General features: G+C 36.8%; 1 protein-coding gene across 5 annotated transcripts in view; it reads right to left on the reverse strand.

Moving 5' to 3' along the window:
* Positions 1-10,010: 10,010 nt before the first annotated feature.
* Positions 10,011-15,549, reverse strand: part of LOC123557435 (uncharacterized) — a 173,443-nt gene continuing 167,904 nt past the window's right edge. For all 5 annotated transcript variants that reach the window (XM_053543770.1, XM_045348884.2, XM_045348882.2 and 2 more), the window contains exon 7: positions 10,011-13,697. In XM_053543770.1, coding sequence (XP_053399745.1) covers positions 13,598-13,697 — 100 coding nt within the window. In that variant the 3' untranslated portion in view covers positions 10,011-13,597. The remainder of the gene's footprint in view (positions 13,698-15,549) is intronic.

Below are 15,549 nucleotides of genomic sequence, written 5' to 3' on the forward strand. Positions count from 1 at the left end.
TGTGTTTTGTTTGGATATGTGAAAGGTTAAACACTCCCACATACCTGAGGTCTACCTGATTTCAAAGGTTCAACCTGTGGCTCAGTTTTAGCTCATCTGTGCATAAGGTGCTCATGTTGAGCTATTGTGATCCTGCTTTGTCTCATCTGTCATGTGTGCATCTGTCCTGTCATCTGTCCATAGTCAACAGTCTCTTTAAACAACATCTCCTCCAAAAGCACTGAATAGACACTTGGCCTGGATGTTCCTTGGGTGGTCCACTACCAAAGACTTTAAGTTGTTCAAGTAGTTCCACTTGGTTGTACATATATGTAGGGGCCAGCAGACCTAAAAACAGAAAAATCTTCAAATGACATCTAAACTGCTGGTCAGATTTTGATACAATATCACACAAGTAGTCCTTATGTAACATTCTAGTAACAAGAATTATTCTGATTCTTGTTAAACGCGGCAACCAGGAGTGGGGTTGGTCATATTTCCATGTATGTGTATAGTGGAAATTTTAAAAATCTTCATGTGAAACTGCTGGACCAATTTTAAAATAATTGTACACAAATGGTCCTTGTGTGACCCTCTACCAAGAGTGTTCAAATTATTCCGATTCGTTGAAATACAATGTCATGGCCACCAGAGAGTGGGGTCACTTTCCTTATATGTATATAGTGGAAACTTTAAAAGAAATAAAATCTGTAAAAAACCTTCTTTGTTGAAACTGCTGGCCGATTTAAGAATAATTTTACACAAATGGTCCTTGTGTGACCTACCAAGATTGTTCAAATTATTTTGATTTGTCAAAATACATGGCCGCCAGAGGGCATGGTCACTTTCCCTATATGTACTCCTATATAGAAATAACTTGTACTGCTGGCCTGATTTTAAAATAATTTCACACAAGTCGTCCTTGTTGACCTTCTACCAAGATTGTTGAAATTACAGTCGAGTCCACTTAATACGAACTCGCTTGATACGAATTTTCGGATAAAACGAACAAATTTCGGATTCCCCGGTCCCAGTCCTTCTATTACTTTGTAGATTATATCGGTAATAGTGAACTCGCCTTATACGAATAATCGGTAGATACGAACACATTTGGAAGTCCCAATTAGGTTAAATGTTACAATTTTCCATCTTTTGATACGAATTAATCGGCGGCCATTTCACCCTTGTTACGTTGACTATTTAAAGTTTGAAACTGTACAGTGCTGATATTCAATCGAAGTAAATAATTAAGTAATAAGTGGTAATTGGACAATTGAGTAGTTCACACTTATTCAAAAACAAATACTCGGTCCTTTGTGCATGATGTCAACATAAAACAATTTACTTAATTGACAGGTCATGATTTAAAGAGGTGCAAATAATTTTCAGTGCATAAATATACAAACATTTATCCCTCTAACTTAAAGAATGATTATATAGTACAAGCTTTATAATAATATCATAGGAATAATCTTGGCGGTGAATAGAATTTGCTGCTTTGAACCTTGACCACACGTTTAAATCTGATTTCATACAGTATGACATTTGTTGAATAAGTTCGATGTATCTGAATAAATAAACTTAATTAGTTTAAGTCTATTAACTACTTCCATATATCAGAATCTATTTACTGGTGATACTGCCCAACTGGCTCGGACAAATTATCCGGTGAGTCATACATTCATTAATACGAATTTCGTTTGATACGAACACATTTCCTAGGTCCGGATGAGTTCGTATAAAGCAAGTTTGACTGTATTTTGATTTGTCAAAAAACATGGCAGCCAGAGGGCTGGTCACTTTTCCCTTCATGTATATAGTAGAAACGTTTTCTTGTATGAAACTGCTGGCTCGATTTAAAATATTTCAAACAAGTGGTCCTTGTGTGACCTTCTGCCAAGATTGTTCAAGTTAGTAGTCCCCTACTGGTTGAAAACCAGTTCCAGGGACTACGATTGCGCTTTTCCATCCATCTGTCATCTATCCATCCACAGTTTCGTGTCTGGTCCATACAAATGTAACTTTGTCATTCATCAATTGATTTTTAGCTGGACTATTCAAAGAATAAATAGAGCTATCCTACTCACCACAGTGTCGGCATTGGCGTCAGCGTCACACCTTGGTTAAGATTTTCATTCCAGTCCACATTTTGACAAAGTCTTTGAGATAAAGCTTTGAAACTTTCAACACTTATGTATCATTACCATGTCCAGTTTTAGGCAAGAGTACATAACTCCATCAAGGATTTTGGCTGAATTATGGCCACTTCTAACTTACAAATCTTGGTTAAGTTTTTCTTACTAATTCATATTTTGTTTAAACTGTTTGACATATGGCTTTGAAACTTTTAACGCTTGTTTATTATAACAGTCTCTATTTGCAGGCAAGAGTACATAACTCTGTCAACTATTTTGGCTTATTTATGGCCCTTTTTGGACTTGGAAATTGGTACAGTTTTTGTACAAGTCCATGTTTTGTCAGAACTATAAGACATGTGGCTTTGAAACTTTGAACAAATGTTTATCATCATGATTTCCATCTGTAGGCTAGAGTACATAACTATGTTAACTATTTTGGCTGAATTATGGCCCTTTTTGTACTTGGAAATTGGTTCAGTTTTTAGTACCAATCCACGTTTTGTCAAAACTATTTGACATGTGGCTTTGAAACTTTGAACACTTGTTTATCGTCATGATCTCCATCTGTAGGCAAGAGTACATAACTCTGTCAACTATTTTTGCTGAATTATGGCTAATTTTAACTCGACTTTTCGAAGAAAAAGTAGAGCTATTGCACTCATCCCAGCGTCGCCGTTGCCGTTGCTATAAGTTTTTGATAGTCAGATATCTATCTGTTACTATCAAAGCTATTGACTTGAAACTTAAAATATTATTTACTATCAAAGTCTACACCAGGAGAAATTCTCCCCTTAACTCTGATTTGAAATTTGACAGAGTTATGCCCCCTTTTAACTTAGAATTTTGAATGATCTCCCTTTTTTTGAAAACCTCAATACTATGTAAACTGTTGACTTCATATTTTACATATTCATAGACTGCAGTGTTAAAGAACCACAACTCTTTCTGACCACATTTCTCCTTAACATAACTGCTGTGACTGAAAAAACCCTTAAGCTACAGTAATTACGGGGAGCATCCATCGTTGTTACCGATAGCCTTGTTGTTCAGAATTACTTTCCTTTAATATGACGATTTCTTACATTGTTTAGCTCACCTGAGCACAAATTGCTCAAGGCGAGGTATTGTGATCACGCTGTGTCCGTCGTCGTCCGTGCGTGTGTCAAGTCGTCCGTCGTCAACAATTATGTTTAAACGACATCTTCTCCAAAACCACTGTATGTATTTTGATGAAACTTGGCCTGGATGTTGCTTGGGAGGTCCTCTACCAAAGATATTCAAACGGTTCCGCTTGGTTGCTTATAGGAGCCGCCAGAGCTAAAAATAGAAAAATCTTCGAACGACATCTCCTCCTAAACCAACAGTCCGATTTTGAAATAATTTCGCACAAATGGTCCTTATGTCACCCTCTACCAAGATTGTTCAAATTATACTGATTCATCAAAAAACTTGGCCGTCAGGGGGCGTGGTCACTTCTCCCTGTATGTATAGTAGAAACTTAAAAAACCTTGTGTGAAACTGCTAGCCCGATTTTAAAATAGTTTTAAACAAATGGTCCTTGTGTGACCCTCTACCAAGATTGTTCAGATTATTTCGATTCATCAAAAAACATGGCTGCCAGAGGGCGTGATCACTTTTCCCTATATGTATATATTGGAAAGTTTAAAAATCTTCTTGTGTGAAACTGCTGGCCCGATTTTAGAATAATGTCACACAAATGGTCCTTGTGTGACCCTCTACCAAGATTGTTCAGATTATATTTGTCAAAAAACATGGCCGCCAGAGGGTGTGGTCACTTTTCCCTATATGTAATATATAGTGGAAACTTTAAAAATCTTCTTGTGTGGAACTGCTAGTCCGGTTTTAAAATAATTTTGCAGAAATGGTTCTTGCGTGACCTTCAAATAGTATTCAAATTTTTCTGATTAATCAAAAAACATGGCCGCCAGAGGGCGTGGTCATAAATTATGTTGAAACATGAGTTTTACAACACGTGAGCAATGAGTGCTCAGGGTGAGCTATTGTGATCACTCACCATAAGTCCGTCCGTTGTCCGTCCATGCATACTTTTCTACAAACAACATCTCTGAAACGGTGTGGTGGAAGTTGATGAAATTTGGTCTTGCTGTTCCTTGGATGTCATCTTCCAAAATTATTCAAACGGTTATACATGGTTGCACAAAGGGGCTGCCAGAGCTAAAAATAGAAAAATCTTCAGAGGACATCTCCTCCTTAACTGATTTTGAAATTATTTCACATACATAGTCCTTCTGTGATCCTCTTCCAAGATTTTTCAAATTATTTTGATTCATCAAAAACATGTCTGCCAGTGTGCATGTTCACTTTTCCCTTTATGTATATAGTTGAAACTTCAAAAAACTTCTTGTATGAAACTACTGGCCTGATTTTGAAAAACCTGCTTGGTGGGTCTGATCTGTTGCATCAATTAAGGTCCTCTCAAATTTTGTTAAAACAGGGATGATTGTAAGATCCTCTCCAAAGTTTGTGCAAATTGCAGAGAAGGGGGCGAGGGATGGAGGGTCGGGCTTGCCCCCTTGCTAGAAATAGAAAAAAATAGACAATTTTTGCTTTAAATATATAAAAAAGGTAAACATCCTCTCAAAAACGGCTTGATGGATCTTTATTAAATTTGTTATGTAGCATAGTTGTAAGGTCCTCTCCCCGATCTCTTCAAATGGGGGCACTTTGCACCCTGTAGAGGCCGTTACAGCTCGGTAAAAATATAAAAAACTTTAAACAACTTATGGACTGCTTGATGGATCTTCATCAAATCTAGTCTATAACATCGTTGAAAGGTCCTCTCTTTATTTGTTCAAATTGGGACACCACATTAGAGCTAAAACAGAAGGTCCTTCAAACAACCTCTTCTCATGAAGTGCTTCGATGATCGAATCTTCATCTTAACTTGGTCTTGAAAATTCCTTTAAAACCCTTTGTTAATTTCTTCAAATAGATGCACTCAGCCCCATTAAGCGGACACTTTAGGTAAAAATAAAAATATCTTTAAATGACATTCTAATATGCTTTTCTCTGTTAGAACACTCTTACGCTAGAATGACGTCACGTTAACGTGCGGTGACGTCAATGTTTTTGTTGCGACCAAGAAAGAGCGCTACTGTATTTTATCTACTGTTGATTAAGGGCATATTAGAATCGAAATAATTTATAGCAAAACCGTATTTTAACACTGTTTATACACTCGGGAAGTAATGCGTCGTACAAATAATTTCACTCGGGCTGCTCCCTCGTGAAATTATTGAGCCCGACGTATAACCGCCCATCGTGCATAAGTAGTGTTAAAACACCCTTTTGCAATAATGGGGCGGATCTTCATTTAAGAAATAATTTATAGCAAAAGAGTGCTTTAACACTATTTATGCACAATGAGTGGTTACACGGCGGGCGTAATAATTTCACGAGGGCGAAGCCCGAGTGAAATTATTTGAACGACGTATTACCAACTTGAGTGTATAAATAGTGTTAAAGCACGCTTGTGCTATAAATTATTTCGATTCTAATATGCCCTTTATCTCAAACACTAGATAAAATATAGAAGCGCTCTTTCTTGCTCGCAACAAAAACTTTGACGTCATCGCACGTTAACGTGACGTCATTCTAGCGTAAGAGTGTTTTAACAGAGACAAGCATATTAGAATAAATTATATATGTATTCACATTCAAATAGTCAAGTTCAGGTGAGCGACATAGTGCCATTTGGCCCTCTTGTTTATTTTGTTTTATGGCAGTTTCTGTGATATGCAGGCTCCATAACCTCAGGTCCCCTCTCTGAATTCCAGTGTCTTTAGTTCGCCCATTGTTTCCTCATTCAGGGCAATCCCATTACTTTACTGGGGACGGTACGCGGCTTTCCGTTAAATTACACTCTTTAACATTGAAGGTTCCATGTACTCCACCGTATGAAGACATGTGCGGATGTCTCTAAATTGGTTTTGGTAATCGTAACATGTACAGATGTTGACTTGTGCTTAACCCGGTGCTAGAGGGTGTAGACAATAGTATGCATTCCGAGAACTGTCAATGAATAGGCTTAGTCAAACCAAACCGCAGCATTGCATTTTCATTTTTATTGTGTTGGGCGACCTTTAGAGTTTCCACTTTTTCCATCTCAAACTTAACAGGATGGCTAAGAAGCCTTTGAGGGTGTTAAAAAGGACAAAGGCCAATGTCCCAGTGACCTGTAGACTGCAAATTGTTTCTGGACTCTATGTCATAAAGTATACCAGCTTGAACAGTGGCTAAGTATGACTAGATGAAGATCCCTCTTGATTTAGGGGTATTTTTTTTGTTTACTTTTGTTGGGTTTAACGTCACACCGACAAAATTGTAGGTCATATCTTTTGATGGTGGAGGAAGACCCCCAGGCGTCCTCCGTGCATCCTGTCATCACGGGCGGGTACCTGGGTAGAACCACCGACCTTCCATTGGCCAGCTGGATGGCTTCCTTACATGAAGAATTATATGTCCCTAGAAAGGCCCGAACTGACATCGGTGAATAGGACATGATTCGAAGTCAGCGACCTTAACTTCTCTGCCACGGAGGCCCAAAGGTCAAGGTCACAGTAACAAGTACTCTTAAGTCATGAAGTGTAACAGATACAGCTTTCAAACTTCACACCAAAGTACCATATCAGGAAGGTCCATATCGATTTTGGGGTAAGTGACTCAAAGGTCAAGGTCACAAGACCCGACTTACTTTCTAGATGTTTATTTTTGTTTCAGGGCTCTAAGTCGCAAAGTATAAAAGCTACAGCTATTACAGAACGACAAAACACCACATTAGGAGAATCCCTATTGTTTTTGGTTCAATAGATCAAAAGTCAGTTTCTTGATATGATAACTGGATATTGTATCTTATATTAGTATCCCTTATTCACATTCTGTACCCACCTTAACACAACCCACATAGCCCCGGTATTTATATCTCGCCAGAACCGAGACAAGGTCAGAGTGATCTAGAGACAAAAGTTGTTTTTGCTCTGTAACTGAATTATCTTTGGGTGCATAAAGCTGTCAAAATAGGTAGAATGAATGCTTGAATCAGTATTTGACCCCATATTGATTTAGGTCAAAGGTCAGAATCGCAGTGACATTTTGACTGACACGTGTTTCAGATCTAAGGAACATGTCGTCGTCGTCATCATCATCATCATCATCATCATCATCATCATTAAAAAGAAGATACGCTGATCAAGTATCTCTGTTTTCCCTTTTCTGTTCTTAACTGGATACGTGATAAGATATCGCACTATGCTTTAATCAAAAGCTCAATGTGATCCGACAGTTTGATATTATTCAATTAGTTAATCAGTCTTATATCAGAGGAAAATGCAGGCTTAGATCCCTTGATGAATGAAGATAAAAGTTTTACATGAGGCAGAGCTCTTGTTTGCTCGGTAACTTCTGTTAGAAATGCGGTATTTTGGTCAAAATATGTAAGCTGCTTCTGCTAAATGACTTGAGTATGTAAGTGATTTTTGTCGGCGATGCAATTTCATTTAATTTGCATGTTTGAATAGTTTTATATACCATCAACAACTGAACACTGTAAAAAAAGATTCTGACCTTCAAGTTCTGAAGAAAAAAGCGTAAAAAAATCTTGACTCCACGTAAAATCCCTCCCCCTCCTCCCCCAGAAGTTCAAATGGTTGGTATTTATCACTGACGACAGTTTTCAGCACCTGGATAAAATCGGCAGATGGCTATATTCTTGTAAGCAACCGCTGGCCCAGTTTCACAATGTGACCCTGTAGGACCACATTCGTAACAGATCGCATTTGTAACAGAAATCAAGCACATTTGTAACAATTTTTGAGACAAATGTGATCGATGCCGATTTTTGATGTGACATCTGATCACATTTGTCACATGTCATTTTCAATCGGAAAAATGAACAAAAAGGTGCATTTTTACATCTGAAACACATTTGTAACATGTTTTAGCTTACTTGTACGAAGTAATGGTAAGAAGCTATCGGCTTTAATAATTTGTTGAAATAATTGATATCTTAAAGTGTTGCCTGTTTTGGAGAAATCCGCAGAAAAGTTGCAGTCAAGTAAATATAGTCCCAGGACAACCGATCCGCATCTTCCTGCTGATTATTTCTATGTTTATATCACATGTTAGCTTTTCTAGACAAATGACGTCAGTGTATTATGGTTTTATTTCACTCACTTGGCGTCAAGCAAGGTGATAAAATATATGGTGGAAAGCAATTTGTAAAATGTTGCCCGTCAAATTTGGAGAAATACACAGACACTGATGTCATTCAACCACGAACAAGTGAAAGAAACCCTGATGACTTAACCTAGAGTAACTTAATTGCCCTTTATTTCTCTTCATACATAAAAATGTTTTAGAAATAAAATGACCTGTATAGTGTAAATATATTTATTAATTAAAGTAAGCTATGCTTACCCGTCTCCGGTAATTCTGTTAAGAACGGCATATGTATTTTGATAAGATTTTATCATGTCTTATTGTGACATACATACGATGAGACGTAAATAAACTACAATGTATTTGAATTGAATTGAAAATACATAAAACACTGAGACATACGGAAATATTTACACTTAAAAGTGCCATAAACATACAACTAGTACTTTACAGTTTGCCTCTATAACTTGTGGATGCACTGCATGATGGTGGAGTACAGTTAGCATGGCGTGTGTCTCTGTTTAATAGTGTGATATTCACCATGTATATATATTGAGACCAATTATGAATAACTCAAAAGAGAAGGCAGTACAACGGGAATTACTTAAACACACATCTATAATGAAAATTCATATTGATACGGCATTATTTGATTATAGTACTAAAAACAGTACTAACTGCATCGAGAAACACAACAACACTTGAAAGAATATGACATTTAATCTTTTTAAGTTCAACCAATATACATACAGCTCAGTCATCATGATACATGTGCAAATCTATATTTAAAAAGTTATATGAGCCGTGCCATGAGAAAACCAACATAGTGGCTTTGCGACCAGCATGGATCCAGACCAGCCTGCGCATCCGCGCAGTCTGGTCAGGATCCGCGCTGTTCGCTTTCAAAACCTATATCAATTAGAGGAACCATTAGCGAACAGCATGGATCCTGACCAGACTGCGCGGATGCGCAGGCTGGTCTGGATTCATGCTGGTCGCAAAGCCACTATGTTGGTTTTCTTATGGCGCGGCTCAATTATGAATTTTCATAATATCAGAACAGTAAATGCCCTCTCGTCGTTGTTTTTAATGGTTTGATCACAGGAACTTACACAACACTTTCCATTCTACAACCCTCTTACACAACACTCTCCATTCTACAACCCTCACATTAAACATTATATATATATATATATATATATATATATAAAGAAAAAATAAACAACATTACATGAGTAACATTATATTTGCCTACCGGTTTCGTTTATACTCATCAGGGCAAATAAAACAATAATTGTTTTATTTGCCCTGATGAGTATAAACGAAACCGGTAGGCAAATATAATGTTACTCATGTAATGTTGTTTATTTTTTCTTTATAATATACTTGATCCGGTACAAACTTTTACATTTTTTATATATATATATATATATATATATATATATATATATATATATATATATATATAGTAACACAGTTCAAGTATCAGACCTAATGCTGAAAAAAAACGAAGTTTATGATGATAAATGTTGATATTTTTCTCTGAGTTACCTTGGTTATAAACCTGGAACATTTTGGTATGAAATAACCGCAGCTTTACCGAATACGTTAAAAAGTTCTTTTTGTGAGGTCTATCCACTTAAGCTCTACGTTAACAAAGGTACGGTAAAATTAAAACTTTCAGTAGTTGAGGTCAATATTTCAAAGAAAAAAAAAACACACTGAAACCATTTTTATGGAATCAACTTTGATTAAGGGCAACTTCTGAATCGAAAAAAATTGTCTGCTAGAAGACTGAGCTCTTAAATAATTGCGTGTATATGCCTCGCCTGTATATGCCTCCTTAAATGATTTCTTAAAGTTTAGGAGTTATCTCCCTTGTTCTAAGGATCTTTGCTCTAAGGGCATTTCCTGATTCACTGTTTTTGGAATTTATTTAGATGTGATAATTATACAATTAAAATGGAAATAAAGTACGTTTTTACGTCTGCAAATGTATTTTGACCACCAATAATTTTATACTGCTCATTCAATGAAATTTTAAATGGGAACTAATCATTTTTTCCATTTTGGAATTGAAACTATCACATAGTCGTATATTAGAAGCATCTCAAATAATATTCTTTAGATCACATAGGTGATGGTCAATAATAAGCCTAAAACAAGTCTGATCCATACAAAACCAAGAGCTAATTTGATCCGCACAATACCAGTGTGTCTCTCGCTCAGAGTATTGTATGACAAATTCGGTTTGCAAATTCTGATATTGCACAAACCCGCTAACCTTCCACGCTGAGTGCCAGACAAAAAATCAGTTAAAATACATAATACACATTTAATCAAACAATAAATTAATGAAATGTTAGAAGTTTTCGGCGAAGACTTCTTTTCAGAACCTTCTGTAAATACTTCTTTGTACATCAGAATGATAAAAAATGTGCACTACTGACCTTAGGAGCAAAATAAATACTGTTTAAACTAATCAAACAAACAAAAAACTGGATATGCATTTCTATATCTTTTTAAGAGAAAATAGGAGGGCCATGATGTTCCTAGTTAGCTCACCCGAGTTGCACCGCTTACTTTTACAGTTTTGGTAGATAGTTATTCAAGGAAAATGTCTCTGAATTATTTTATAATAGTGTCACTGTTTTCCGACAAGGCTATTGTAAAAAGTTTCTAAGAGGTTGGGGGAATGATGATAAGAGACAATATCAAAGAAGAAGATTTTTAAAGTTTCTGCTACATACATACAGGCTAAAGTTACCACACACCCTGGCGGCCATGTTTTTTTTTACGAAACATAATAATTTGTACAATTTGTACGTAAAGGGTCATCCAAGAAACACTTGTGTAAACTTGTTTCAAAACCGGGCCGGCAATTTCTGACAATGAGATTTTTAATGTTTCCACTTTATGAATAAATGGAAAAGTGACCACACCCCTTGACGGTCATGTTTTTTTTTTTTTTTGGACGAATCAGAGTAATTTGAACAGTATTCATGCATGGTCACGATAGGAACATTTATGTAAAATTGTTTGAAAATTGGATCTGCTGTTTCTTACAAGATTTTTAAAGTTAGGAGAAATGTGACCACACCCCTTGCGGCCATGTTTTTTTTTTTTGCGAATCAAAGTAATTTGAATAATTTTGGTAGAGGTTGAAACAAGGACCATTTGTGTGAAATTATTTTAAAATCAGGTAAGTAGTTTCATACAAGAAGATTTTTAAAGTTTCCAGTATATACATATAGGGAAAAATGACCACGATCTCTGGCGGCCATGTTTTTTTATGAATAAAAATAATATGAACAATTTTGGTAGAAAGACACAAGTACCATTTGTGTGAAATTATTTTAAAAGCGGACCAGCAGTTTCATATAAGACGATTTTAAAGTTTCCATTATATACATATCGCAGGCTGAGCGCGAACCTGTTGTAACTGTAAATAAATAAAGAATAAGATACAACAGTTTCGCGCTCAACCCTCCATAGAAGAAAAAGTGACTACGGCCCCTGGTGGCCATGTCTTTTTGTCGGAACAAGAGGGCAGAGTGTTACATAAGGACAATTGGTGCGAAATTATTTCATAATCGGACTGGTGGTTTAGGAGGAGATGTCGTTTGAAGATGTTTCCTATATTTAGCTTATGCGGCCCTGTTGTGCAACCAGGCGGAACGGTTTGAACACATTTGGAAGAACATCCTGGCCAAGTTTCATCAGCTTCAACCACACGGTTCAGATGAGATGTCGTTTGAAGAAAAATGTGGACGGACGGACAAACGGTGAGTGATCACAATAGCTCACCTTTGTGCTCGGGAGAGCTAAAAAGCGTTTTCCCGCGGTGAGCTAAAAAGCGTTTTCCCGCGGTGGTTAGTTTGAGAAAACGTAAAACCCACTATCCCTGTCTAAGTAATTGATGTAATGCCTATAGTAAAATCGTATTGATGTCCTGTGTGACATATACATATATATTCAGGATATGAAATAAAAACATTCAGTCTTTCTATCATTTCTAGAATTACTTTCGTGAGAAATGATGGTTGCATGAAAGTCTGAAGAACGCATGGGCTGCTTCTTAAAAATGGCCTACATATAGCCATACTTTGTTGTCTGTTTCATGTCCAATTGCTTTTTCTTCATTATTCTTCATTTCAGAATATGTTGCTAAACCTTTTAAGAAACTGACAGAGAATCATTGAACTGTTTCTTACTCTTTAAACAGTTATGAACGTTTGTCTACAACATGTTAGAAAATAACCTCTCGCATGTTTGATATACATGAAATATTGTTATGAAGTGTCCTTAGTATTTGCCATTTTGATACTCCTTGTAGGCTTTATGAACATCTGTCAGATCACGAATTCCGTCGCATTGTCCAGAATTATCAACAGAATTCTTCAAAATCAGGTTAGATGTATCAGGCACTTGTAACAATTCTCTATGCACCAAGGTATAACAAGTATCAAATATTTATCATGTTCGGGCAGCAGAGGAGGAGAAGACATGTGTATCATCTTCACAAAGAATAAAAAAACTTTATTCAACTTTTTTTTCGCGGTACGTAGAAATTTGCAGAAAACAGAAAATAGAAATTGACAAGTTGTTTAAAGAGACTGTAACTGAATGTCGATTTAAGTATCACTTGACTATTGCTGCTGTACCAGGTAGCACGAGGTATGGTTGGAAGACGAGTAAAGTATCGGTCTGATGTCGACAGATACCTCTGTTTTGTACTTTCTGTTTTTTGGTGGTGGTGGGGGCGGGAGTGGGGGGTGTTAACACAACATAATTATTGTTATATAGCGACTTAACAGCTTTGATGGTGAAGGAAGACCACAGGTATCCCTCTGTGCATTATTTCATCATGGGCGAGCACCTGGGTAGAACCACCGACCTTCCGTAAGCCAGTTGGATGACTTCCTCACATGAAGAATTCAACGCCCCAAGTGATGCTCGAACCGACATCGGTGAGGGGTAAGTGATTTGAAGCCAGCAACCTTAACCATCGGGCACGGAGGCCCCCTGTACTTTCTGTAACGACTGAAAGGAATTTCATGATACTGCGGCTTTTACGAGTTGATAGACTCATTTCGCTACAAAAAGTACAAAGCAATTCAGACCGATACTAGACTTCCTGGTGTTACTGTATTGAATAAAAACTTGATGTAACAACTGGACAATAGTCAGACATATTAATATCAAAGTTTATGAGAATATCACATGACACCTCGTCTCCTGATTTTGGTTTCTTCCCTAATTAAAACTGATATCTATCCTTCTCAGCCTCGATGTCGCCGAAAGTGAGGGCAAAATCCGGTAGAGATACTGAATGTTCCAGCCTGACATTTTGGCACTATACACCTGTCTTCTTTAATACATCTGAAAGTAAAGCATTATGCCAAAATGAATGCTATATCCTGGAGAATTTTACAGGACTGTTGTATAATTAATTGGCCCTGATCTTGGACCACTCCGAAATAGTGTTTAACTATTTGCATAATAAATTGTCCACGTTTCATAATACCTATTTAAAAAATGCCCCATTTCATATTAGAGGCCAAATGCATAGAATGTTTAATGCTACAAGATATTGAACAAGTTTCTGAATGAGACAGATTGCTCAGTTTAAACACAAGCATTATGGACCTTGAATTTGTCAAAATTACTAGTTTTCTCATTGTAACCATATTAGAGGTATCATCCTGTGCCTACTCATTAAATGTATCATTGCTCGAACAATCTTCATAATACACAAGAAGTGTATATGACCAAAAGAAAGTTCAATGACGAAGTGTATATGACCACAAGATGATAGACATGTTCAGTAATGAAGTGTAGTTGACAACAAGACCACAGACATGTTCAATAATTAAGTGTATATGACCATAAGACCACAGACATGTTCATTAACGAAGTGTACATTACAACAAGATCGCAGACATGTTCAATAACGAAGTGTTCATTGCAACAAGATCGCAGACATGATCAATAACGAAGTGTACATTACAACAAGATCGCAGACATGTTCAATAACGAAGTGTACATTACAACAAGATCGCAGACATGATCAATAACGAAGTGTACATTACAACAAGATCGCAGACATGTTCAATAACGAAGTGTACATTACAACACGATCGCAGACATGATCAATAAGGAAGTATACATTACAACAAGATCGCAGACATGTTCAATAACGGAGTGTACTTGACCAAAAGATCGCAGAAATGTTCAATAATGTAGTGAACTTGACCGCGAGATCACAGACATGTTAAATAATGAAATGTACTTGACCACAAGATCACAGACAAGTTCAATAATGAAGTGTATGTGCCCACATGACCATAGACAAGTTCAGTAATGAAATGTACTTGACCACAAGATCATAGACAAGTTCAATAATGAAGTGTATGTGCCCACATGATCACAGACAAGTTAAGTAATGAAATGTAGTTGACCACAAGATCACAGACAAGTTCAATAATGAAGTGTATGTGCCCACATGATCACAGACAAGTTCAGTAATGAAATGTACTTGACCACAAGATCACAGACAAGGTCAGTAATGAAATGTACTTGACCACAAGATCATAGACAAGTTCAGTGACCACAACATCACAGACATGAATAATAACGGAGTGTACATTACAAGAAGATTGCATACATGTTCAATAACGAAGTGCACTTGTCCAAAAGATCGCAGATATGTACATGACCAAAAGGTCACAGATATGTTCAATAATGAAGTGTTCTTGACCACAGGATCACAAACATGTTCAATAACAAAGTGTGCGTGACCGAAAGATCGCAGACATGTTCAGTAATGAAGTGTAACTGACCACAGGATCACAGACAAGTTCAAAAATGAAGTGTACATGACCACAAGACCACAGACAAGTTCAGTAATGAAGTGTACATGACCACAAGATCTGCACAGACATATTCAATAATGAAGTGTTTTGACCACAAGATCACCACGCAAGATCACAGACATGTTCAATAATGAAGTGTTTATGACCACAATATCATAGACATGTTCAATGATGAAGTGTACATGACCACAAGATCACAGGCAAGTTAAAAAGATGTACTACAAGATTACAGACAAGTTAAATGATGAAGTGTATACGACTGCAAGATCATATACAAGTTCAATGATGGAGTGCAAATGGCCACAAGATCTCCACAGACAAGTTCAGTAATGAAGTGACCATGACCACAAGATCACAGA

This window comes from Mercenaria mercenaria, chromosome 5, assembly GCF_021730395.1.
Source record: "Mercenaria mercenaria strain notata chromosome 5, MADL_Memer_1, whole genome shotgun sequence".
NCBI classification, from domain to species: Eukaryota; Metazoa; Mollusca; class Bivalvia; order Venerida; family Veneridae; genus Mercenaria; species Mercenaria mercenaria.